This window comes from Arvicanthis niloticus, chromosome 2 (genome assembly GCF_011762505.2).
Source record: "Arvicanthis niloticus isolate mArvNil1 chromosome 2, mArvNil1.pat.X, whole genome shotgun sequence".
Classification (NCBI taxonomy): Eukaryota; Metazoa; Chordata; class Mammalia; order Rodentia; family Muridae; genus Arvicanthis; species Arvicanthis niloticus.
In genome coordinates, this window is record NC_047659.1 from 102018525 (window position 1) to 102045970 (window position 27446).

The 27446-nt window shown below is 43.4% G+C and overlaps 1 protein-coding gene across 5 annotated transcripts in view; it reads left to right on the top strand.

The window, feature by feature from the left end:
- Window positions 1-9952: 9952 nt before the first annotated feature.
- The window catches only part of Pank2 (pantothenate kinase 2), a 33525-nt gene continuing 16031 nt past the window's right edge, over window positions 9953-27446 (top strand). Inside the window, exons 1-3 of one of the 5 annotated variants that reach the window (XM_034493745.2) lie at window positions 9953-10300; window positions 18732-19084; window positions 24812-25065. In XM_034493745.2, coding sequence (XP_034349636.1) covers window positions 10054-10300; window positions 18732-19084; window positions 24812-25065 — 854 coding nt within the window. In that variant the 5' untranslated portion in view covers window positions 9953-10053. Of the gene's footprint in view, window positions 10301-10331; window positions 10553-15878; window positions 15968-18731; window positions 19085-24811; window positions 25066-27446 lie in introns of those variants that run through there. The other 4 variants (XM_034493747.2, XM_076929782.1, XM_076929784.1 and 1 more) reach the window with 4 other exon arrangements.

Genomic DNA, 27446 nt, shown 5'->3' on the forward strand with positions numbered 1-27446 from the left:
AAGCTGACATCTCTAGCTCTGGGTTGATTTAACACAGGTTGAGTCTAGCTTCATTGGCTTCCCAAAATGCTCACTGCCAGGGGTTTTATATCAGAGTTCTATTGCCAATTAGGACAGTCACTTCCATATGCATGTTTACCTTCTCAGACAGAGGGTCGTGAGCACTGAGAAGGACTGATGGCTGATGTACCCCATTTCCTCAAGTTCTTTACCCCACCCTGAAGTCAAAGGTGCCTGCCTGTGCAAATGAGTCTATAGCCAGTGGGCTCTCCAGCTACATCCTAAATGTGTCAAGCATAGAGAGGCAAATTTCAATTACTCCACACTCACTGTCTCCCAGACTGACATATGAGAATTCCGTGAATGAGGGAAACTTGTACCTGAACTAACCACCTGGCTGTTAATGGGACCTGCATGCTAGTTCAATTGGTCATGCCCTTTACCTTGGCTTATAGTTCTTCCTGTTAGCAAAAGCTAATTCCAGGGTCTACACCCTAGCCACCCATGTTCCCTGATTAAAGGAGGCTGCCAGATACTCTGCCATCAAACTCACAGCTTTGGAGAGTTGTTCAGACTATCCTAGCAGCATCTTTGGAACTTTGCTAGACACTCCTATAAAAATGATTCAGTAGGGTTCCCTTTACCTGAACTCTTTTACAGAGCTTCCAGGTGCTTTGTTCTTGTGTAGGAGTCCGATAGAAACAAACAGCTAACTGGTTACCTTTCCCTTCTACGGAACTCTGGTCATGGTCCAGCCATTGTACAGCTGCATTTAACTTTATGCTAACTCTAGATTTAACCTTATATTCTGTTGCTCTTCATGTAAATTTTTTCCTCATTAACTTTGTCCCCCACTGAGTTGTTAGTTAGTTAGTACCTCCTGACTGATGTTCTTGATCTATTCGCCATGTTATGTTTTATTGTGGACTCTTGGATGGACCCTCTTCTGGGGCACTTTGCTACCCTAGTTGTCAACCTTTTGTCAGCTTGAAACAGTTAAACTGGGGTAGAGTGGGGTGGGGCAAGCCCCTCAAAGCAGTTTGGATGACCTCTGAAAGGGAGATTAATGGGCCATCCCCTTCACTACCCTTTTTGCATTGTTTTGAGACTCAGAACTAAAACAGCCAGGTTGGAGCCTTCTGTGTGTCTGTTAAGCTGTCTCACCAGACGCCGAAGATCAGTTTAACATCCTTCAGGATGTTCTTGATTCTTTGGCTGCTGCTCTGTTCTACTAGATGTGACTGCTGCTGCTGAGGATGGAATCTGGACTCTCCTCCAACAACGCTGCTTCTGCACCAATAAATAAATCCTACCTGGTTTGAGATGGGGGTCCAAACACACAAGTGTGCAGAGACAGACCAACCCAAGACTTTCTCAGAGGCTCTGATGAAAGGACAAAGGGAATTTTAGTTCTGTGTTCTTGTCCAGGAACAGAATTGGCAGGGCTGGTCTAGTGCTGGAGCCTGTGCCTTGGAGGACTTGAGGTTGTGGGGACCTGACTCCTCCCTCTGAGCTGTTATCTGTTCTAAGGCAGCTGTGTCTGAAGTATCCTGTATTCTCTTTTACCAATATTGTCTGACTTAGCTCTCTGCTGTTCCTGGTCATTCCCACCCTCACTACATATAGGATATAAGATGCTATAATTCAGGCTGGAGAGATGGCTCAGCGATTAAGAACACTGACTGTTCTTCCAGAGGTCCTGAGTTCAATTTCCAGTTTACAACCATCTGTAATGGAATCTGATGCCCTCTTCTGGTGTGTCTGAAGACAGCTACATTGTACTCATATAAATAAAGATAAATCTTTTTTAAAATGCTATAATTGTTTCTTTTTTCTTTTCCTTTTTTGTTTTGTTTTATTTTTTATTTTGCTTTTTGAAACAGGATCTCTCTATATATCCCTGGCTGTCCTGAACTGACTATGTAGACCAGGGTGGCCTTGAACTCAGAGATCTGCCTACCTCCACCTCCTAAGTGCTGGGATCACCACACTCGGTTGGTATACAGGCCAGGGCTACATAGAGAAACCCTGTTTTGAATCCCCTCATCCCTCTCAAAAAGAAAAGGTCTGTGTGAGACCAACCAACCTCAGCTTTTATCCCCTCTCTCTTTCTCATCTTCCGGCATATCCCCATCAGGACCCTGTCACTGAAGAATGACTGCCTGGTCTAGTTCACACAGGGACCAGACAAAAAATCATCTACAAGCCTCTTCCTATGTGAAGGGACTCTGGCCAGATGAGGGGTGGAGCATGGCTCTGGTAGACCTTTCAGTCTCTCCCATGCCCTCTGCCTTGCTATTCCGTTCCTAAAGCTAGCCACCAAGGTCCATTCCCTTATTTGGCTACTTCCTCCTCCTGAGGCTGACTATTAAGGTCCAGCTATCAAAGTACTGAAATCCAGTAATCAAAAGCTCCCTTTGGCTCACCTAATTAGCATGACCAAATTAAAATTAAGCACTTCATCCTAACATGGGGGTTTCCCTCGTACTTTTATAAACTACCATTTTCCTATGGGCCACATATCTGTCTCCTTGCTACCCTGAGGCAGTCCTTTATCCTCTGGGACAAATTACACCCCCCCCCCCCGCCCCCGTTCCCATCCCCTTCTCCTTCATCATCTTCTTTTTCTGTTTGTTTTTCTAGACAGGGTTTCTCTGTGTAGCCCTGGTTGTCCTGGAACTCACTCTGTAGACCAGGCTGGCCGTGAACTCAGAAATCTGCCTGCCTCTGCCTCCCAAGTGCTGGGATTAAAGGCGTGCGCCACCACTGCTTGGCCTTCTCCTTCATCTTCTATCTCATGTCTCTGTCCGTTATTCCCTGCCTTCTGTCCGTTTGTACTGAGAACTTGGTCTTGGGGTCCTGAGACAATAATTTTCCTTTCATTATATATGGGCTTTTGGGACCCCTCCATTCTGGCTCCTCCCCAATCACTTCCTCCTTATTATCCTCCTTTATGTTTTTACCCTGCTAATTTTAAACATTTTCCTTACGGAACTTCTCCCTACATCCAAACAAACTGTTCCTCTAGGCTCTCCCAAAGGCTCTCACCGACCGAGGCTCCCTCTGCTCCAGTTGTTCCTGATACATCTGCAAAAGCAAAAGGAACTTTCAGATGCTGAGGAGGGGAGGCTCTGGCTACGAGGAGCCTTCATCCTAGGCCAGATACAATTCCTACATTAGTCCTCTGTTTTCTCCTGTTTCCTACTTCATTGCTCTGTACCGCCCTGATGCTTCTGCTGGCTCATTTTTCGGTGCAGCACTCTTGGCAATGGGACTAGTTACTGTCGCCCTAAATCAACTCTAGACTCACTTCCTTTCATGGTCTCATTGTCTCTCTGGATTTTACTCCTCCCCTCATCTGCTAACAGCTCTATAATAATTTTCAAAACCCCAGAGGGCCTCCTTGTAAGCCAACTCCGTCTAACAACAGCTGTCCTCTGCAGGAAACAGCTAAGAAAGAATCTACACTCCCACCCCTTTAGGGTTTGGAATGGTAAGTGTTTCTGCTTTAAACCAGTATTCTTGTGAGATTACAAATTATCTTGCTCGATCCTGGATTTTGTTGGGTTAGCTGCTGAGACAGCCTGTTTTGCCTTGGGCAGGCAACTCTGGAAGGCTAAGTGCTGCAGTCATTCCCCGCCCCCCCCGCCCCCCATCTTTTCCCTTGACAGAATGCTCAGCCTCCTTCAGGAGAGTCTGCCCCCTGGCTGTGCATTCAATAAGCACACATCAGACTGTTGAAGGTCAGACATCTCTGTTTGTTTGTTTTTGTCTTCCATCTCATCTCTCTAAGCTGCCTCTGAAATTTATCCCTCTCCAATCTCCCAATCCCTTTCTCTTTTTTTCAGCAGGTTGGCTTGGAACTCACTTTGTTTCCCAGGCTAACCTTGAACCACCTGCAGCAGCTATGTTCCTGCCCTGCCCTTCACAGTATTGGATTATAGGCATGAGCCACAACACTGGCTAGCCTGAGACTGTTTGTTTTTAATTATAGTAAATAACAGCCTGCCTCCCCCCAAACAAACAAACCCAACCACTGCAAAACAGGAAATCTGGCAGACTGCTGATGTAATTTAGTGTTCTGTGGCAGTCTCCTCTGAGCTGAATTATTTCCTCCAGGAAGGAGGGGAAGTTTCATGAAACTCAGGAAGTACATAAATTTTATTTGTCTGAGAAAGCTGAAATTTACAAGGTTTCTTAGGCTTGTCCTGAATTTATGGAAGCAATAAACAATGGCCGTCTGAGCAGGCAAGAGGAGATTGTTGGATTTGCTGAGCTTCCGCCAAGGGTGCCCTCCGGGGATGCAGCTTTTGCAAGTTGTCTATAGTGTTGAGGTAGGCTTTTAAATGATGCTGCTTCATTTTATTCATTTCTGATCTGTAAGTAAATCTATCCATATTCTTGTGAGTAATTTCATTACAAACTCATTGGTTCACCCAGTTGGACTTTTCCTATCTGGGGTGAGTAGACATGTGTGTGTGTTTCCCCAGAGGTTTCACACAAGGCCAAAATGCTTATCTAGCCCTGTGTTTGATCCCGGTGCAAAAAGGTTTTTGTCTCAATCAAAAGCAGTTAGTAGCAGGGCAGGGGTGGCACACGGTTTTAATCCCAGCATTTGGGAAGCAGAGGCAAGCAGATATCTGAGTTCGAGGCCAATCTAGTTTACCCAGTGAGTTCCAGGACAGCCAAGGCTATATAACAAAACCCTGTCTCTGCTAAGTAATTAATATTAAAAAAAAAAAAGTGTGGCAGAGAAGCAGACAGATTTGACCTCAACAGGCTGAGTCTGCTTTATGTTAACAGCATGGGGCCCCAGTTAACCCCTACTCCCCTGGGATGAAAATTGAGTGCATGAGAAGGGCTGGGAGACACACACAGAAGTTACAGCTATTTTTGTGGGGTGACTGGGAGCAGAGTGGGTTGTTTATCTGACATGTTCTTTTTGTAGTTGGAGCAGAACAATCAGTCTGGGGCTAAGCAAGTCTTAATGGCTTGGAACTGTTGACTTGCCCGATTTAGTTTCTCATGACCCGAGATTCACCCAAAAGCCCAATAAGGGCCTGCATTTCCTGAACCTCCCCTCTTTCCCTTTGTGCCCGTTAACCAATTAAGTCAGGTTGTGAAGTTGAGCTCCTCTCCATGAGAAAGCATTTTATTGGACTTACAGTTTCAAAGGGTTGGAGTCCCTGAGGATGGAGTGAAGGCATGACAGCATGAACAGCTGAGAGCTCACACCTTAAACACTTCAAGCAAGAAGCAGAGCATACACTGGGAATGGCAGGAGTCTTTTGAAACCTCAAAGCCAGCCCTCAGCTGCACACCTCCTCCAACATCAAACATATGAGCCTATTGGACCCTTCCTCATTTCAAACCACACATTTTCCAACTCAAACATCACGAGTTGAGTCGCCAAAAGTGATGCTTCACACCCCCCCCCTTTTGTTTTTTTCGAGACAGGGTTTCTCTGTGTAGTCCTGGCTGTCTTAGAACTCACTCTGTAGACCAGGCTGGCCTCCAACTCAGAAATCCACCTGCCTCTGCCTCCCAAGTGCTGGGATTAAAGGTGTGTGCCACCACTGCCCAGCAATGCCGGTCTCTTCTTAATCACTGCTAATTTCTTAGCTCTGGCTAACCAGGATAAACTATCCCAGTAATTCAAAGGTTTCGCTTCAATGGTGCTGGTCTCTTGGTAGTCATGGCTGACTTTAGCCCTAGCTGACAAGGATGATAATACTTAATTCAAAATAGCAAACAGCTCTGATAGTCCTTAAGTTTCCCTCTGAAAGCCGGGCAGTGGTGGCGCACGCCTTTAATCCCAGCACTTGGGAGGCAGAGGCAGGCGGATTTCTGAGTTCGAGGCCAGCCTGGTCTACAAAGTGAGTCCAGGACAGCCAAGGCTACACAGAGAAACCCTGTCTCGAAAAACTCAAAAAAAAAAAAAAAAAAAAAAAAAAAAAAAAAAAAAAAAAAAGTTTCCCTCTGAAACTTCACAAGCTGGGCCTCCATCCTCTGCACTGCTCTTTTTTTTTTTTTTTTGTTTTGTTTTTGTTTTGTTTTGTTTTGTTTTTTCGAGACAGGGTTTCTCTGTGTAGTCCTGGCTGTCCTGGAACTCACTTTGTAGACCAGGCTGGCCTCAAACTCAGAAATCCGCCTGCCTTTCTGTATTTCAGTACAGAAGTAACTCTAGCTCAGCAAGTCATTCCTTTTAGAATTTGGTCAGTTCCTCTGAAGTGCTCACGAAGTCCCCTGTGCTGCTTGCTCTGACTTGTCCACCAGAAAACTGAGGGAGACCAAAAGTGGTAAAGCCACAATAATGCTCTCTCTGAAAACCCTATCTTAACCCCAGAGAAGGGAAACTTCTCATTTGCTGTTTTCATCTCACAGTTTTGATCTCACTTTTTAAAGGTAAATAGCTATCTTTAATCATAAGCTTATTATTACAATGCTAATATTTAATTTCTTTTTAAAGTGTTAAACCAGACTATTGCTCAAATCACAAATGAACACCTTGATGAAATGTTACATAGAGAACACAAGTAACCACTCAGACCAAGAAACACTACCAGTTTTGAGGCTCTGATAGCCCACTGGGCAAAGTACTTGAAAACCTGACAACCTGAGTTTAATTCTAGGACATAAAAGATGAAGAGAAGTAACCCCACAAAAATCATCTTCTGATCTCCATGTAGGCACAGGCCCAGGCCCGGGCCCCATAATAAAGTTCCCTATCTCTTAGATCTCTTTCCCTTCCTCTCTCTTCCCAAAGTAACATCATCTTCACTTCTTATATTTTACATTAATATTAAAATAAAGTAGGTTTTGAAACTGGGTCTTATGTAGCCCAGGCTAGCCTCAGACTACATAAGGGAGACAGCTTGACTTGGTCTCCTGATCCTCCTGCCTCTACCTCCCAAGTGCTAGGATTCCAGGTGTGTAACACTAAGCCCAGCCCTATAGTTCAATTTAGTAATTGCAGTGTTAAGGATTGAATTCAGAGAGCCAGGCAGTGGTGGTGCACGCCTTTAATCCCAGCACTTGGGAGGCAGAGGCAGGTGGATTTCTGAGTTGGAGGCCAGCCTGGTCTACAGAGTGAGTTCCAGGACAGCCAGGGCTACATAGAGAAACCCTGTCATGAAAAAACCAAGGGGAAAAAAAGGTTGAATTCAGGGCCTTGAGAATATTAGACAAGTCCTACTGAGCTAGCCCCCAGCCTCTGAACTTAATACAGACTCTTATGTTATCTCTTTGGCCTTTTTTTTTCGAAACAGGTTCTCACTATGTGGCCCAGGCTGACCTCAAACTCACAGACATCTGCCTGTCTCTCTGCATAGTTCTGGAGTTGATTGGAGATACCAACAATTTGCTTTTCTGATGTAAGATTATAAATGTCCCACTTGTGATTAAATTTGATACCATAGAGTGTCAGCAAGTTCACAATATAAAGGATGTGGAGGGTGAGAATTATATTTAAGAAACAAATCTGGGCATGGTTTAAAAAAGCTGGGGGCGGGTTTTCTGAAATCTATTGAAAACTCAATCTGTACTGTCCCTTTTCTTCTTGGGATCGGGTCTTCCTACATAGCCCAAGGTAGCCTTGAACTTGGGAACCTCCCGAGTGCTGCAAGTACAGCCATGACCACCAAGCTTGGCTCCAGTCTCTGCTTTCTTTTGATTATGCAGGCAGAGAATAGTGTAACTTCCCTGCCTACTCTCTTTCTGCCATGATGGAGCCTGAATCTAAGGCTTCCCCTATTTGAAGCACTCTCTAATGGACCTGTATCCTCCTCTCCCCACTCTGTCATTTTTAGATAAATTGCCTCATCATCTAAATCTCTCTAAGCCTTGATTTCCATACTTTACAAATAAAGCTGGCTGGATTGGTTAAGGTTTTGTAATTAGTTGAAATCCCATATTCATGCTTGACTCGTCCGATTCTTCTTTGGCTTCGGTTTTGGCAGAGCAGGAGCAGGAGCAGTAGTGGTGGCTATCACTAGAAGGGCAGCAGCTACAATGTGGATGGATTAGCTGAGAAAGAAGGGAGGTGTGTTCAGTTGCCAGGTATGGTGGCAAAAGTCAGCTAACACCAGTGTGCAGCTAACCAGCCTGCAGCTAACACCAGGAGCAGCAACAGTTTCCTCTGATAGCAAGCACTTCAGGCTTGGAGATGTAATGAACACCAGCTGGATGAGTAGCCCAGAGGAGGGGGGCATGCTAAGTTCAGCAGTAGGGCTTTGATGGCTCTCATTTTGTCTCATCTCTATCTTGTCTTTATTGTTTACACATAATTCAGAATTCCAATGATGTCTGAAGATTTTAGCTTAAAGTCTAAAAGGAGCTCTTCTCAGGCCCTAGCCCAGTGCTTTGGGTTGGCATAGTGGCTACACATGGGACAGAGACAGCATGAGAGGCTGGCAGCATGCATTCTTACTTCAGCATGTGGCTGCCTGGTATTCTAGGGGGACCAGAAGAGAGAGTGGAATGCCCCGAAGTTACAGAGGGTTGTGAGCCATATGGGAGCTTGGACTTGAATCCTGGTCTTCCAAAGAGTAGTCAAGTGATCTGAACTGTTGATCGGGTTTCCCAGTTCTGTTATGGGCATTCTTGATTTTTGTTAGATCGTGTGTGTGTGTGTGTGTGTGTGTGTGTGTGTGAGAGAGAGAGAGAGAGAGAGAGAGAGAGAGAGAGAGAGAGAGAGAGAGAGAGAGTGTGTCTTCCTGCCGAAGCTGGAATTTCACGTTAGGAAATAAGGTTTCCAGAGTTAATCCTACATTGCGGGGTACTAGTTTGGAGCGAGTATGGGAGTGTTATTCAGCAGACACATAAGAAGCTCAGCCTGGAACTATTAGTGAGGGAGTTAAGTTAGAAGGTAAGAGGGCTGTCATTCAGGGGACATTATCTCCTCCCAAGAAAGGTACTTGGGAAATTGTGAGAAAGTCTCAGTCACTTAAAATTGAGGGACTGAGGGAATGTTTCAGGGGTACAGTTGGGTGGGCTATCTAGGGTCAGAGCAACCTGAGGATGTCGGGAAGGGCAAACGCTTAAAAAAAAAATCCATCTTCTGTAAAAAGCCAACCCAGGGGTCTGGAGCTATATAGTTCAGTGATTAAGTGCATTTGCTGTTCTTGCAGAGGGCTCGGTCAGGTTCCTGGGATCCATATGGGGAATCCCTCTGTTTCTTCTGTCCTCCGCGAGCATCAGGCAAGCACCTGGGTCACATACATACATGCGTGAAAAATGCTCAAACACAGAAAGAGAGAGAGAGAGAGAGAGAGAGAGAGAGAGAGAGAGAGAGAGAGAGAGAGAGAGAGAGAGAGAGCAACTTCCAGGCCTTCATACTGCCTTCTTCAGACAGGGAGGTAGGGGTAGGTGAAGGATTTAGAATCCACCTCCTCCCGCCAGTTGCCATGGAGACCAACCTCAGTCTTTTCATTCCTTCTGGTACTGGGAATCACTCTTTTCATTCCTTCTGGTACTGGTAATGAAGTCTTAGCACAAAGAAAGAGTGCCTGTACCGTGCAGACTGTAGTGCGGTCCCTACGGCAGCTATAGAACCAGACCCAGGGACAAAGGCTAAGATTAGTTGCACCTCAGTCCTTCCTTCTGCTAACACATCTAGTACCTTCGGGGGCTCTATTGGGCGGGAGGAAGAAGCGATTCATGAACACCGAGGAGATACTAGACTCTAGATTCCCTAGAGTTCTAGAGAGAAGGGGAGCAGCTTGGCCACCGCTCTCGTGGATGCGCAAGAGAGGACACCCCTCACCCAAATCCTTTGGGCCCCTCCATCATCGTTCTCTGCCTGCGCTGACCCCGCCTGCTTCGCTCAACCTGAGTGCCTATCATTGGATGGTGGCGCAGTCTCTTCGGCTCGAGTCTGGGAGTTTATTGGACAAGAGTTCTGGCGCCCGCCCCTAGCCAGCTCGGATTGGCTCGCTGCACGTTGGCGCAACGGAAGAGGCGGCAGCCGGCGTGCGCCTGCGCTCCAGAGGGCTGCGCGGAGGCGGCGAGGCGGCGCTGGGGGGCTGGCTCGGGCGGCAGCGGCGGCTGTTGCGGATGGGAGCGGGCAGGTTTGGCGCGCCTATGGAGCGCCAGGGCAGGGCTGCCGCCACCTCAGCCGCGGCCGGCGAGTCTGCGGACTCCGAAGCGCGGAGGCGGGAGCCGCTAAGGCGCCGGGCGAGTAGCGCGGCGCCGTCGGTGTCCGGGGCAGCAGAGAGCGTAAGACGGGAGCGGCCCGGCTCCCTCGGCGGCTCCACCTCGGCCGCCCGCCCGCGCGCCGAAGGCCTCCGGAAGAGGCGGCCGCGTAAGTGCCTCGGCACGGCCGTCGTTGTTCGCGCGCCAGCGGTGCCCCGGCGTGGGCTCCCCGCCACTTCCTCCCTGTCCCTTGGGGCGTTCTTCTCCTGAGACTCTTTTTTACTTGAGAAAGCGTTTTCTCTCCCAAGACCCTTTGAATCCCCCTTCGCGCTCACAAATTAAGCCTTTTATAGTGGCGATTTGGAGCTTACGAGAAAATGCTCCTGAAGCGCAGCAGGCCCAAAATTCGACTCTGGGCTCGGTACGCTTCTAAGCTTTGCTCGCTTTTCTTCCCGAGAGAATTCAGGTCATCTCGCACCCAGAGGTTTCCCCCCCCCCCCCCCCCCCCGGTTTCCCTTCCGTTAGTTCACGGGAATTCCGGTTTCAGCCGTAGCATTCTGTGCAGTAAAGGCACAGAATGGAGGGAAGTCGACTCTTTACAGAGACTCGGTTTCTCATTTTCTTACCAATTTGTTTTTCTTGCCTTGTGTATTTTCTCCTCTTTGAGGCCTGGAGGGCTGATGTCTAGCAGCCATGACTACTGTTGAAAGTGTCAATTGTCCTGATACTGTAATAGGAACTTTACAGTGTAGCTCTGTTTTACTTGTGGTTAAGACTTGGATATCAGATTACCGTATGAGGAAGGTCGATGCTGAGTGCAGGCTATGAGAGTTATGGAAAGTGGCTTGATGTGTGAGGTCTGTTGCATACTTTGTGCCCAGCCGTACCCCACCCACCCAGTTGCATTTGAGCGATTGGATGTTTTGCCATAGAAACTTTGGGGATAAATGTATATATAATATTTTATATCATTATATGTATGTATATTCTTTTCTTGCAAGAGATTAGAAAATACCAGCCACTTGGGAGGTGGAGGCAGAGGGATGTGGCATTTACCCTGTCCTAAAAGAAAAAAGGAGAACAGATTTTAAAAGTATTCCTGTTGTAAAGTCGTTTACTTGATTAAAATTTTTCTTATTACATTTACTTATTTAACATGTGTGTCTGTGTATCGGTGTAGGTCAGAGGACAACTTTCCCCAGTCCTGGACATGAAGCTCAGGTTGTCAGGCTTGAGGGCAGTCTTACTGACACTGATTGAATTGCCAAGCTGGCCTCCTCCTCAGGCCAGTCCTCCAGCCACCTTAGCTGGGTGTATACAGTGCCACCGCCAAGCTCCCCTTCACTTTCACCTTTCTTTCAGTTGTGTGTTGGAACACAGGGCTTATGTTGTAAATGTTCTGTCTCTGAGCTGTATATAATCGATCCAGTCCAAGCACCTGAGTTTTGTTTTGAGACAGTCTTATATCCCAGGATGGCCTTGAACTCCTTATCCTCTCGTCTGCTTTCCAAGTGCTGAGGTTATAGGCCTGTGCATCAAGCACCTGATTTTTAAGCAACACAAAAGCCTGAAGTTCCTTTGTGGGTTTGTATTACATTAACATGAGTGTCAATTTTAGAGGTTTAATTAGACAATTAGGCATATGTAGATGATTCTGTTACCCAATTTGCAGTGTTGTTTTGGATTAGTTATGTGTGGTTCTAGCACAGTTCAGCCTGATGAGCTCCTCTGGTAGGTATGTGGTGGTAGTCTGTTTCACTGACCAGAAAAATGGTGCCCAGTGACAATAGCTACTCTGGTGGAATATAAATGCAATTGAGAAATTTTAGCCTTTGTGCTTTTCCTCCTGTCTACTGTTTTACTGAGTTTTTTTCCATTGCTTTAGATCAAACAAACATGATTGTGTGTGTGTGTGTATGTTCAAGGCTGTCTTGGGAAAAGTTGTGACTACCAAGTACTGAATGTAAGAATGGCCTATAGGGCTGGGGAGATGGCTTGGTCAGTAAATTGCTTGCTTCAGAACCTAGGTAAGAAAGCTATGGGTATAGTGGCTTGTATCTGTGATGGCCACGTGGGAGAGCAGACAGATCCCTAGAAATTCACTGGCTAGTTAGTCTAGCCTACTTGGCAAAGTTCTAGGCCAGTGAGGCACACTAGCTCAAAAAGGAGTGGGCACCTGAGGAGCTATACCATGCACACAAATGAACATTAGTTTGTACTTGCACATTTTCACACGCATGGAGAGTTAGAACACAAATTGCTGGACCCAATTCAGTAATTGGAATAAGAATTGGAGAGGTGAGGTGGTGGCCCATGCATTTAATCCCAGCAAGCCAGAGGTACAGGCAGGCAGATTCCTGAGTTTATGACAAGCCTGGTCTATAGAGCAAGTTCCAGGACAGCCAGGGCTACACAGAGAGAACCTGTCTCAAAAACCAAAAAGAATCTAGTCAGGTGCAGGCCTTTAATCTTAACACTCAGGAGGCAGAGGCAGGTGATTATCTGTGTTCAAAGGCCAGCCTGATCTACAAAGGGAGTTCCAGGACAGCCAGGGTTGTTACACAGAGAAACCTTGTCTCAAAAAAAAAAAAAAAAACCACCCAGGAGAAAAAGAGAGGGGAGGGGTGGGAGGGAGGAAGAAGAGGAGGAAGAAAAGAGGAGAAGGAATATGAATCTTGAGAGGTGTTGAAGATGCTGCCTTAGCCAGGGCTACATAGAAAAACAGAGTTTCAAAAACAAAGAACAAAAATCAAAACAAACAAACAAAAGGCTGCCTTACAAATAGTCATTCAGATCGAAGTGATTCAGAGAAAATTCTGAAAAACATGTGGGAGTGTTATATTACTGTGGTCTTAACTTTTTGAAAGTGCTAAGTACACAAAGCTTGAGTTTATGTATTTTTTGAGATCCTGTTTTATGTTTTCCAAGGTGATCCTCAGATTTTCTGGTTAAGGATGTCCTTGAACTTTTGATCCTCTTCAACTCTTGAAGGCTGAGATTATTGGTTTTTTGTTGCAATGTCTGCTTTGTCTGGTGCTGGGGCTTGAACCTAGGGCTTTTTATATGTTAGGCAAGCATTCTACACACTGAGCTACATCTCTTGCCTGCCTGCCTGCCTGCCTGCCTGCCTGCCTGCCTGCCTGAGTTTAAACAAACCACAGACATTTAATTACTAATTTGTATATTTACTTAATTTGTTATGTATGTATTTGTGTGCATGTGAGGGCGCATAAGGGGAGTTCAGAGGACAATCTATGGGAATCGGTTCTCTTCTACCTGGTGAGTTGTGGGAATTGAACTCAGGTGGTCATGTTTGGAAGCAGGCATTTGTACCCACTGACCTATCCTGCCAACCTCTGATTTCTTTATTATTTTCTAATATGGTGTCTGATATTGGCCATATTCCTTTTCTTTGCTTTCTCTAATTATATGACAAATCATGAAAAACTGTATGTCAGATAATGAATGTGCTGAAGAAACAATTTTGTTTTTATTGGGGAGGTGGTCTTAAGTGTAGCTCAGGCTGGTCTTGAACTCAGTTCTCCCGCTTCAGCTTTGTGAGTGCTGATATTACAAAGAAAAGCACCACTCTAGGATTCAAACAAGAAATCAGATATTTTTTTTTTTTTTACTCCATACCATTTGATCTTCTGTCCTACCCAAGGATGCCCTGCTAGATGGAGAATGCAGTTTCTTGGCTGTTGGGCTGTTGAACTCTTCCAAGAGTGTACTTTAGTCATACCTCTGAGAGAATCCACTGATAACTAAATAATTCTTCGTCTCTATTGGAAAGCCATCTGAGGTTAGAAACACTTGGTTTATTGTCTTTATACTATCCTTTCCCTTTCTTTTCTTTTTCTTTCTTCCTTTCTTTCTGAGACAGGGTTTCTGTACATAGCTCTGGCTGAACTGGAACTCACTATGTAGATCAGCTTGTTTTGAAGTCACTGAGATCTGCCTGTCTCTGCCTCCTGATCCGAAGCATGTTGCCACCATGCTTAGGCAGTTGAAACTAGTAGGAGCTAATTTGTTTTGTAACTTGTGATCCTGGTTTATAGTAATGTTCTACCACATGTGTTAATTGAGTAGTGTGGTTTCCAGACTGGTTCCATCCTAGACTTCTGTATTAGAAGAGAGATGATAAGAAATGGGTAAGAAATGTAAAGTATTTTAAAATGATTTAATTTTGGCTGGAGATTTTGTTGAGCAGTCAAGAGAGTTTGTCACTTTTGTTAGAGGGTCTGAGCTGGATTCCCAGCACCCACATGGTGGTTCACAACTATCTGTAACTCTAGTCCCAGAGGACCTGTCTTTCTACCTCTTAGGGTATCAGGCATTCTAGGCAAAGCACACTACTGTATTCTCAGCCCAGGTATGGTTACTTTGTTGTTGTTGTTTGTTGTTTTGTTCATTTGTTTGTTTAAGTCAGTAGAAATAGAAAGTTTGTTAAGAAAGACAGTCTCAAGAGTGGGAGTAGGCTAGTGGGCACGTTCATGCGCTCTGAAGTCTCTTGCTCTATTTGAATGGCTTTTCCAAGACTTCATTTCATTTATTGATCATTATGCACAGTACTTTTTCATTTCCATCTTTTGCTGTGTGTGTGTGTGTGTGTGTGTGTGTGTGTGTGTGTGTGTGTGTAGGTGTAGGTGCAGGTGTGCATGCCTCTGTATGTGTGAAGGCCAGTGGAAGACACTGGGTATCTTGTTCTATACTCTCTGCTTTTTTTCTTTTGAAACAGGATCTCTTTCTAAACCTGGACCTAGGTTGGAGGCCAGCAAGCCTCAGCCATCCTCCTATTTCCACCTTCCACTGTGATGGGGGAACAGCCATCTTCTTACCTGAGTGCCAGGATACTAATTCAAGTTCTTTTGTACAGCATGTGCTGTATAACCAGTCATCTTTCTAGCTCTTAAGTTTTTTTCCCTGACAGTTTTGCTTTGTAGCCCTTGCTTGCCTAGACATCACGACAGTACTCCTGCTGGCATTTCCTGAGTGCTGAGACTGCAGACATGTATTACCATGCCTGGCTTGCTTTTGCCTATGTTAGGTCTAGCATTATTTTCTAGCATTCGAAGTTGTACATGATGTTATACATAGATGTTTTTATTTGATAACACAGGCTCACACTACGTAGCTTAGGCTTTCCTTGAACTTGCAGTCTTCCTCCTGCCTCAGTCTCTGGAGCACTAGAATTACATGTCTGGGCCACCATACTCAACTTAAAATTTGTTTTTAGCTATGTGTAAAAATACACCTATTTGTGGGGAACTGTGTGGTGTTTTGACTCATATATCTATTGTATGTTTAAATTATTAATGTTAGCATACCTATTCAAGTGTAATTTTTCTGTGGTGAAAGGTTGTAAAATCTTTTAGAGCTGGGGATATATTTAAGTGTTGGAGTGTACACATTATGCTATGTGAGTCCCTGGGTTGGATCCACAGAGCTACCTCCACCCTCAAATAGTTACTCCCTGTGTCTAGTTATTTGAAATCTTAAGTTCCTTTTTTCTTCTGGGGCTGCATGTATGCATGCATGTATCCATCCATCCATCCATCTATCAATCAACTAACATGGGGTCACATTTATGAAGTCCTAGCTGGCCTGGAGCTCCATATGTAGCCATGCTGGTCTAGAACTTGCAGTCATCTGCCTTTGCCTCTGGAGTGCTAGGATTGCAGCCATGCACTACCACTTCATGTTTTGTTTTGTTCTAAAGTGGCCCTTTTCTGTTCTTGTCTCTAGCTGCTGTCTTGTCTTCTTTCCTTCCCCTACAAGACAGACGTGCTGCATTCACTCCTTTCCTTTCCTCCTTGATGCCCTTTGTTGAAATCGTGTAAGTATTTTAGGTCTTAAAGTCAGCATGCATTTATTTCTCTGCTTATAGCTTATGGATAAAACTTTTGTTAGAGCCCTTGTAAATTATGCTGCTGTGCATGTACATGATTCAGAGACTCTTTGAGTGGCAATCCTTGTATGTGAAGTCTCTTTTAGATTTCTTCTTGAAAGCTGCTGGACTAGATACCATTTTCTGAACTTTTCCCCTTATTTCTTTGAAATGAAAGACATATATGTCTTTGTCTCCTAACACACTTATTGCTGACGAGGAACACTGTTTACCTTTTTGTAATTTATGTCCATTCTTAAGAACTCAGGTTCTTCTTAGGGTTTCCTGAAATTTTAGTATAGTTTCCTTTCTGTTTATTTTTTTGAGACAAGGTCTCAATGTGGAGCACTGGATGGTTTGGAGTTCAAGAGATCTGGTGTGGGCTGGGACTAAATGTGCATCATACCATACCTGGCTTCTGTAAGATTTTTAAGTCTACCTAAGTGTTTCTACTCTGTCCCAGGAAATTCTAGGGCTTGTGGAAGATAAGCCATTGGGCTTTTGGTTTTACCTCTATTTCTGCCCTTTTTTTCATACTTGAGAGACATTCTGGGAGTGATTTCTCAGTTTTGATTTCTGTTTTGTGTGTCTGCACTCCCAGTTTACAGTTAAATGTATGTTGGGCTTAGAGTATGTAGCTCTAAGACATAACCGCCTCCCATTCCCTGCCCCTTAAAGTTTAGATTTGGATCACACCGACCTGAATTGTGAATGCTTTCACTCAGCTTGTTTTTTAGTTTCATAGATAATTTTGTGCTTTTTTTTTTTTTTTTTTTTTTTTTTTGTGAGGGCAAGTGTTGAAAGCATCCCCCCATTTCTCCCATAAATAGGAATAAATTTATTCATCTGTTTTAAATTTATTCATCTGTTTTGTTTTCCCTCTAGACAGGGTTTCTCTGTGTAGCCCTGGCTGTCCTAGAACTCAGTCTGTAGACCAGACTAGACTGGCCTCAAATTCAGAGACCCAACTGCCTCTGCCTCCTGAGTGGTAGGATTAAAGAATGTATGGGCCACCATTGTCAGGTTAGTTTTGGCTTTGTTTTAAGTTTATTTTCTTTAAAAATTATGTGTATATGTATTTGTGTGTCAGTGTGTACATTGTGAGTGTAGATGCCAAAGGAGACCAGAGGAGTGTTGGATCACCTGTGGCTGTTGTAGTTACAGGCAGTTGTGAGCCACAACTGCAGTTGTGAGAACTGAGCTCTGGTCCTTATAGGAGCAGTATCCATTCTTTTCTTCTGAACCATCTCTCCAGTCCCTGTTGATAGGTTTTACACAAACTTATAAGTCTCTGGTTCTGTATACTTTTTTATTGTACATTAATTCTTTTTTCTATGGATGAGATCATGTGTCTGAAGATGTTTGCAATTTATTATTCTTGGAAACCTTTCTTTAGATACGTTATTTTTTTGTGGCACTTGTTTTCCTTTTTTGTGATTCATCCTTGGGTGAGAATTGCTGTTGATCTGTTAGTGGGTGTAGCTTCTGTTCTAGGCCATGGGATGGAGAGTAGTGGGGAGATGGGCTGTATGTGGCCAGGTGTGGAGGCTGTCTTTCCTTTGGGTGGCAGCAGCCAAGTGCACGCCACCTTGACTCTGCCTCTGATCCATGTACTCAGGGAAGAGAGTCTGCCTCTGTGAGGGTGAGGAGGACTCTGGATAGAGAGAAATTGGTGGCCTGTTGAGTTCTTCCAAATCTGTTTCCTGACCATATCCTTGTGGCTGCTTGCTCTGGGCATCACTCCATCTGTTGTTGGGTAGAGCAACCTGTGTACTTTCCACCTTCACAGCCACAGCTGCTTTCTGTTTTATTAGCATTCTTTTTAATGGGTCTCGACAGTCACGACTAGATGGTCCTGTGTGTGTGTGTGTGTGTGTGTGTGTGTGTGTGTGTGTGTTTTCTAGAATATCTTTTAGGAAAGAATATCAGTAAACCTAAGCTTTTATTAATCATTTCTTGATTTAGGGTTGGGAAGGCACATATATGTCCATATTTATCTATGTTTCTGAAGCTGTTTTTTAATTTAACTAATTTTATGCATATGGTTTGTATGTCTGTGTACCATGAAGAGGGTGTCATGGAGGCCAGAAGAAGGTATCAGATCCCCTGGAAGTGTAGTTAAATGTGGTCGTGATCTGCCAAGTAGGTACTCTGTCTAGCCCCTATTTGTTTAATTTTGAAATTCTTTTTGGGCAGAGGGTAGCTTGGACTTAAAGCCTATTGAAGCCTTTTATTTTTTAAGCTGCCAGTGTTTTTCTTTGTCTTCCCAGAACCTAGGGCCTGATGTATAGTGGACAAGTACTCTGCCACTAAGCTGTACACAAAGCCCAGAGTAGGTTCTTCGAGGAGTTGACCCTGGAGATGGTAGGGTTAAGACTCTCCTTGCCCTTTAGACTGAGTCCTAGATTGCTTCTGTTCCTTCCTCTGAGCTGGGTGTGTGTGTGTGAACATTTTTATTTACACTTTTTGTTTCTCAGTGTTGAAACTTAATTTGTTAGCTTTCAAGTATTCATAGTATAGTTTGGGCATGTCTGTACAGAAGAGTTAGTTTGGCTAATACTTTGGTATTTTTGATTTACATTTTTTCCCGCAAAACATTTTAGTTTAAAATTTTATCCCTTCCCACAGCATATGGACTAAGTTGCTAGTCAAGTAAATATAAACTGTATTTTTAGAAAAAGGTATTTTGACTTTCTTTTTCTTTCCCATTTAGTTTTTCCGTGGTTTGGCTTGGATATTGGAGGAACCCTGGTCAAGCTGGTTTATTTTGAGCCTAAAGACATCACTGCTGAAGAAGAAAAGGAGGAAGTGGAGAGTCTGAAAAGCATTCGGAAGTACCTGACCTCCAATGTGGCTTATGGATCCACAGGGATTCGGGACGTGCACCTTGAGCTGAAGGACCTGACTCTGTGTGGACGCAAAGGCAATCTGCACTTTATACGCTTTCCCACTCATGACATGCCTGCTTTTATTCAAATGGGCAGAGATAAAAACTTCTCAAGTCTCCACACTGTCTTTTGTGCCACTGGAGGTGGATCATACAAATTTGAGCAGGATTTTCTCACAGTATGCATTTTTTAGCTTATATACAATTTATGGAAATTTGATTGTTTAAAATGATGCCGAATACAAGTGGTAGAATCATTTCCATTTCTAATGGAGCTTGAATATTCTTAGGGACGTGAACATATATTTAAATTAGTGGCAGTCAGGAGTTGATCGTGTAGCGATTGTTGGGTAGTGTACTTCTTACCTGTATATTAATATATATATCAACATAGCATTTTACCATTTCTTTAGTCTGAAAACTGTTGAGTATGGGATAAGCACAAAGGTGGGATAAGAGCCTACAAGGAAACATCATCCCATCTCATTGAGGAGTTAAAAACAAAATTTTAAAATGTAGTCCTGGCCTAGGAAGATGGTTCAGTTGGTAAAGTGTTTGGAGGACCTGAGTTCGTTCCTTAGAACCTACATAAGATGGCTGGGTATGGGCCAGAGAGCAAGCTCAGCAAGGACTTGAGTTCAGTTCCCAGTACTTATGTCAAAACAGCTTGAAAACTGCCTGTGCTTCAGTGCTAGGATATATGATGCATACTTGTGGTCATCTTGGGAAGTGCACACACATAGAGACATAAATAAAAATTTAAGTTGGTGCACATCTTTAATCTCAGCAAGACTCAGGAGTTAGGGGCTGGCAGATCTCATTGAGTTTGGTGCTAGCCTGGTCTACATAGCAGTTGCTGATCTGTCAGGGATACATAGACCATATCAGAAACAAACAACTGGGTGGTGGTGTCTTAGCACTAGGGAAGCAGAGACAGGTGGATCCCTGGGGCTCAGTAAGTAGTTTCTCCAGCTTACGTGAGGAATTCCAGGCTAGTGAAGAATCGGGAGAAAGTAGATGACACCCAAGGAATAACATCTCAGGTTGTCCTCTGATTTCTACATGTGCACACTATCTGGGCACAAAACTCTTTGCAGTCTTGTGTACCACATAGTTTTTCTTCTGCCACCTCAGTTATTTTCCGGCATATCTGGTTGAAAGTTTGGTTTTTTGAGGAGTAGTGGGGCAGGAGTGATGGCTAAGTGGTTAAGAGCTCTGGCTTCTCTAGAGTATCCCAGATTTGATTCTTAGAATCTACATGGTGACTCACAACCACGTGTAACTACAGTTCCAGGAATCCAGGTAAATACATGTGGTAAATACATACGTGCAGGCAAAACCCCATACACATAGAATTAAAAGTAGAATAAAAATTTAAAAGTGGTTCTTTTCATGTTTTAAAGCTGATAGCAGATCTGTTTTACTCAAACTAAGCAAATACAGTCCCAGCTTGTGCTATGCTTGCCAACCAAATTTCTCAACCATATTTAAGCTCCTAAGGCCAGTATAATACCGGGCATTGGGTTTTGCTTTTCTCCTGTGAACTACAAACTCTTGAGACTAGGTCTTTTTGAGGATTGATGTGGCAAAGGTGCAAGAACTAGCAAGTGAGTTGGCCAGGTTCCTAGCCTAGCTTCCAGGTGCAATGCATGCAGAACAGTGTCCTCGGTGACTTTCTCACAAGAAGATTCGACTGAAGGAGGTTCTCCCTTGACTCTGTCAACACAAAACATAGCTTTACTTCACAGGAATTAAATTTATTCTGAACCAAATATGAGCAGCCAGGCTTGGCAACACAAATTTGGGCTGCTTTGAATGACATTAATGACATCTTTTTGTGGAAGAGGTTAAAGAACAAAAGGAAACCGTAAGGCAGTGCCTTTGCAAATGCATTGGTGGAGACATTAGGTCGGCAGGTGCTATAAGTTTCAGATGTTGTCTAATGACATTCGTAAGTTTTAAGTTAGTGGTCTGTTAACACATTCCAAAGGTTTTAGCTGACAGTCTAAGAGGATGTTAAGTTACACATGAGGTAAATGTTGGCAATGGCTATTGGGAGGACGAAAGAACAATTAAGAACAAATAACCAGTTAGGATGCAGACTCTTCAACACTGTCTTTATGTCTCATTCTTTTCCCTTGTGTGTAACTTCATAGGCCTTGTTCTTTTTTGGTGTGCTCCACTCCCTGCCTGCCTACCACCCTTCAACTCCACCCCGGAAATGGCTGTTGTAATCCTAGCATAGAAGAGACATGACTTAGCTAATAAGGTTTTATACTATTTCCTTGAGTTTTTCTTGTTCACTGGTTTTTAGTGGTTTCTTTTCCATCTATGAATTCGGGTGAGGCGTGGAATAGTTAGGTTCTCCTTTGTGAGAGACTCCCACTGATCATAATTGATAGGTAGGTGGAGAAAACTTCTAGTTCCGAAAATCACTCAGACCATTAACAAGCCTCAGTTGTGTTAAGAATCCAAGGAAAGAGTGCAAACTGGACTTTGTATATTAAGAGTAGGTTCTTAGGCAGTTGGGTTTCTTCTGTTCATATTCTCAAGTTGTGATGAAAACTACAGGGAAGGAAGGGTGTTGGTAAAGTGACCCAGTGGGTAAAGTGTCTGCCACTGGAGTGTGAAGACTGGGTTTGAACCCTTAGCACCCACATTAGAAAACTTAGCGTGTCTATGGCCTCAGTGCAGGGACCAGAGATGGCCAGCCATTCTAGGCAGTCGGCAAGTGCTCACTTCAGTAAGAGACCTTGACTCAGAAGATGAGGTGGAGAGCTATTGAGAAAGCCTCGGTGTTGACTTTGTTTTTTTGTTTTTTGTTGTTGTTTTTCGAGACAGGGTTTCTCTGTGTAGCCCTGGCTGTCCTGGAACTCACTCTGTAGACCAGGCTGGCCTCGAACTCAGAAATCCGCCTGCCTCTGCCTCCCAAGTGCTGGGATTAAAGGCGTGCACCACCACCGCCCGGCTTCGGTGTTGACTTTGAAGCTCCACATGTGCACATATGTTACAACACACACACATACACACAACGTATACAGACAAAGCATGTGAAGTGAAATGCTGCAAGTATATTAGTAATGAAAAATAGTTAATAACCTATAATATATTTTATAAAATTGAGTTTCTTTTATAATGTGAGTCAGATTTTTTTTCCTTTTTTTGAGACAGAGTTTCACTATGTAGCTCTAACTGGCCTGGAACTAGCTCTCAAGACTCAACACAGAGATCTATCTGCCTCTGTCTCCTGAGTACTGGAATTAAAGGTGTGTGCCACCATGACTGCCTCAGATTTTCCTGATCCTGAATTTGCTTCTTGGTACTGAACTTACATTCTGAGTAAGCTGGATTAGTAGAATATTTGCAGATGAATCCTTAGGTGTGACATCTGTGCTGATACTCATTAGGAACAGTAGTTCTGGGGGATGTTTCTGTAGCGAGAATTTTGGTTTCTTTAAAAAACACAAATATTATGATAGGGTTTTGTTTTAATCCCAGGTGTGGGATATGGGGCTGCTTCAGATTGTCCACAGCAGCTGACTAGGATTTACCTCATTCAGGGGTGTGATTTTGCCAGCTGCAGATAGTCTCTGCGATTGTGTGACATTTGAGAGGGTATATAAATGCTATGGCATTCAGAGGTGGGGTTGTTGAAGTTTGTTGAGTAGTCCTGCACAAAGAAGAAATTAGATATTCTTTCTGACAGCAAAGATTAAAATTGCTCCAAGAAACTGGAAGCCCCTAACATCAGCAGGAAGTAGTTTAACAATAACATTGTCTTCCCCTCTATCTTTTTTTTTCTTTTGTCTAGTGTTAGGGGGTTCATTGGAAGGGTGGAAAAGGGGGTGTAGAAGGGTGGGAGAAAAAACCCACAAATTAGCCAAACTCAGCTACATGTTTCAGAACGAATTCTGGGAAAGAGAAATTGATTTGACATTCAATGTCAAAAACTACTTGGGTTCTAATATTAGTCTACCAATGTGAAGTGGTATTTAATGTCGAAGTGAAAAATGCTGACAAAGCATCGAATTACTTTGATTGAGGGAGAAAATGGTCAGGTAGAGCCACAGGGATCATCATCTGAAGAGTGGGTTTGGTTTGAAGAGAAGTTAATATTTTTAATTGGAAATTGATTAAGAATTTTTCTGAAGTTACTTTGTTGCTCACAATAGACTGGAATAAATTGAGTATAAATTTAATTGAATGGTGTTGCATAAAGAGGAGCGAGGTTTGTAATAGAATTGGGTTCTTCAGTGGCTGTGAGGTATCACCACTTTTGTAATGTGTTAGCATGTCCTGTCAACTTTCAAATTAATCAGCCATTCTTCAGAGTTACTAGTAGCTATGTGTGTGTGTGTGTGTGTGTATGTGTGTGTGTATATATATATATGTGTAATATAAATGTACATGATTGTAAAATAGTTAAATGCAATTGTAATTTATAGTTTCTGATTCGACTGAATCAGGTCTTGACATTTTTCCCACTTAAGTAGGATTGCTGTATTTCCCGAATAATATAAATAATTAACATTTCCCTATTATTTGAAAAGAATTAAGTTGATGAAAGGATTTAAACTTGATCATACTAAACTTTGCTCTTCCAAAAAGCTGTAATCATAACCAGTTAGATATAAGAAATCCTGCCTTTCTTTTCTTTTGAGCTGGAAATCTCATGTAGTTGAGTCTGACCTTAAACTCCCAAGCTTCCTCCCTCTTGAGTATAGGGATTACAGTTATGTGCCATGGAGCCTGACTTTAAATCCTATTTTTCTTGTACACTTTGTAGTTCTTTTATAAAAGATAGGTTGTTTGTGGTTTTTGTTTCTGTTTTTGTTTTTTAACTGAACCCAGGGTATCATGCTTTATGCGTATAGGTGAACTCTACCTTTGAATTCTTTCCTCAGTTTTGGGTTATTAAGAAGTAAGACCTGGTTTCTTTGATACTGCTAGATAGTTTTAGATGGTCTTTTTGAAGGTAGGTGTTCGTGTGAGTGTGTGAGAGTGTGTGTGTGTGTGTGTGTGTGTGTGTGTGTGTATGTGTGTATACACCTGTATGTGTGCTTACTTACATGGAGTACAGAGGTCAACCTTGGTAATGATCTTAAGGAGCTGTCCGAACGGGCTCCATGATTAGACTAGGCCATCTAGTCAGGGAGCCCCAGGGATTTCCCACTGCACTGGGGGATTACAGTTCTGTGTCACCATACCCAGTTTTTTTGTTTGTTCGTTTGTTTTCAAGACAGGATTTCTCTGCGTAGCCCAGGCTGTCCTGAAACTTATTATGTAGACCAGTCTGGCCTCAAACTTAAGAGATCTGCCTGTCTCTGTCTCCCAATCACTGTGATTAAAGGCATCTGCCACCACCATCTGGCCACACCCAGCTTTTTATGAGTGTAGGAATGGAACTCAGTTCCTCTTGCCTGGGTGGCAGAAACCTTTCCAACCGAGCTACCTTTCCATCCAGCATGCCAGTCTTTGTGGATTCTGCCTTGTTGCTAGGTACTCTGTAAGCCACGGCCTCCACTGCATCCTGTTCAACTGTCCCTGTCAGCAGAGGTCCTGTTTTCTGCTGCTTGTCTCACAGTTAAAGTGGTTTATATGTAGACTATTTGTGTCTGTAGGCACCAGTTTGTCTTGGTGGTCCATCCTCCTTTTCCCTGTCCCCAGATCTGCTCAACAAAGTGAATACAAATGTCATACATCTGTGGGTGCACTTTTATGGTTCCTTCAGTAGAGAGATGTCTTTTAAAATGGAATTAATTTTTTTTCTGTTGGTTGGCAGATGTAGTGACTCATACCTAGTAAGTGGGGGCAAAAGAATTTGAGGCTTAGGCTACAGTGATACTGTTTAAGAAAAAAAATGTTGGTTTATTAGAAAGTCTGATTACATTTTTATTTTATTACAGATAGGTGACCTTCAGCTTCGAAAACTGGATGAACTAGATTGCTTAATAAAAGGAATTTTATACATTGACTCAGTTGGATTCAATGGACGGTCACAGTGCTATTATTTTGAAAACCCTGCTGATTCTGAAAAATGTCAGAAGTTACCATTTGATTTGAAAAATCCATACCCTCTGCTTCTGGTCAACATCGGCTCAGGGGTTAGCATCTTAGCAGTGTATTCCAAAGATAATTATAAGAGGGTCACAGGCACCAGGTAAATCCTTCATATAGTTATTGTCTACACTTGATAGAATAGGTTACTGAGTTGTCAGGTATCACAACAGCATTCATTAAAATTATGTGAATGAAAGATTTAAAGTTTAGTTTTGTTTTGGTTTGTTTGTTTGTTTGTTTGCTTGCTTGGTTTTCGAGACAGGGTTTCTCTGTGTAGCCCTGGCTGTCCTGGAACTCACTCTGTAGACCAGGCTGGCCTGGAACTCAGAAATCTGCCTCCCAAGTGCTGGGATTAAAGGGGTGCACCACCACTGCCCAGCAGATTTAAGGTTTTGAAACGGTGAAAGCACATGTTGCTTCTCTTTAAACATTCTGGTATCATTGACTTCTTTTAATCTCTTTTGCTTAGGGTTTTTATTATTATTTCATTAAATATTGCCTTAACAGACTCATTCCATCCCTAGTTTATGGTGTGTGTATATAAAGTAGCTGTAACCAAGTAGACTTTTGGAAGAGAAAGTCCTTCCTTTGAAACCTGTAGACTTTGTGCACATACATGCATATTTGCTTTAGCATGTGCATGCCTGCATTTATAACAGGATGGTATAAGGTGTCCAGGGGATGGCCATATGGCAAGGGATGGTCCTGGGATGCTGTGTGGTAGTTTGAATGAGAATGGTCCCTATAGACTCACATATTTTAATACTTGGTCTCTAGGTGGTAGAAATGTTTGGGAAAGATTAGGAAATGTGGCTTTATTGGAGGAGATGAGTTACTGGGGTGGGCTTTGAGGTTTAAAAAGCCCAAGCCATTCCCAGTTAGTTTTCTTTCCTTATGGTTGTGTCCAAGATGTGAGTTCTCAGCTACTGCTCAAGTGCCAGACCTGTCAAGTACTACTGTCATGCCTAATGTCATGCTCCCACTATGATGGTCATGGACTCATTTAAGTATAAGCCCCCTATAAACTCTACTATAAGTTGTCTTGGTTATGGTGTCTTCCCACAGCAATAGACAGAAGTTGGTACCAGAGAGTGGGCTATTGCTGTGACAGGCGTCACTGTGCTATTGTTTGGTGTAATATGTGGATTTTGGATTAGATAAGTGGTTAAATGCTGAAAGCAGGGCTGAATAGGGTCATCCTAGTAGGAGCTTGGAAGACAGCAGTGTTGAGAGCAATGTTGACATGGATGCCCAGCTCAGCAATTTTAGAGGAGGGGATCAGGTGTGCTGTGGCACATGCCTTTAATCCCAGCATTCAGGAGGATCTCTGAATTCAAGGTCAGCATGGACTGCAAAATGAGTTACAGGCAGCCAGGACTGTATAGGGCAGTAGTTCTCAACCCTCCTAATGCCAGGACTCTAATATAATTCCTGAGGTAGTGGTGACCCCAACCATAAAGTTATTTTTGTTACTACTTCTTAACTAATTTTGCTACTGTTGTGAATAATAATGTAACAGTTCATCTGTGTTTTCCCATGGTCTTAGACAACTTTGGTGAAAGGGGTCACAACCCTCAGGTTGAGAATTGCTGATATAGAGAGACTCTGTCTCAAACAAAAAACAACAACGAAAAACAAAACAAAAAGAAACCCAAAAAGATATTTCAGTAGAGAACAGTATAAGCAACTGGGTAGAGATTATTCTTATGATATTTTGGCAAGAATGTGGCTGCTTTTTTACCCTTGTCCTAAAAAGTTGCCTGTAGCAAAATTGAAAAGTAACGGATTAATTTTTTTGGCTGAGATTTCAAGACAGCTTAATACTGACTGTGTCTGTGTTGTGTGGTTATTAGTGGTAACTTACACAGATCTACATTGCAAAAGAACAGTTGGGAAAAGAAGAAATACGAAAGGTGTAGTTTGAAATGGAAAAATATCTGGAGATTGAATGTTGGAACCAAAGCCTGTATTGAAAGATTAGCTGACACTGCCCAGCTAAGCTTTCCGCTAGTAAGAAGGAAATGCTTCCGAATTTTCTGCTCTTAAAAAACAAGGAAAGCTGCTGCAGATGTAATTCAAGAAGGGGTCTGGGCCCCTCCCCACGCATATAGCCCAGCTTAGAATTATTCACATGGTTCTGGCTTTAGAGGCAAAATGGATATATGAGTAAAAGGGTTGTAGACTCTTCCTCCGTGGTTAAGGAAAACCACCAAGGCCAGGCATGTGGCAGGGAGTCCCTGCCTGTTCCTGAGGTGGCTGTTATGAGAAGCTGTGGAGGTGAAGCCTGGGTTGCCTAGGAAACCCCAAGATGTCAGAAATGCAGAAGCATGGATCCCTGTCAGACACTGTGGAACTAGCCCAAGAGAGAGGAGAAGTATGCCGGCAGATAGAATTTGGAGTTTGTCTTGGTTTGATTCAGTATTTCCTCACTCTGCCTGTTTCCTGTATTTGGAAAGCTAATGTGTGTACTCTGTACTAATG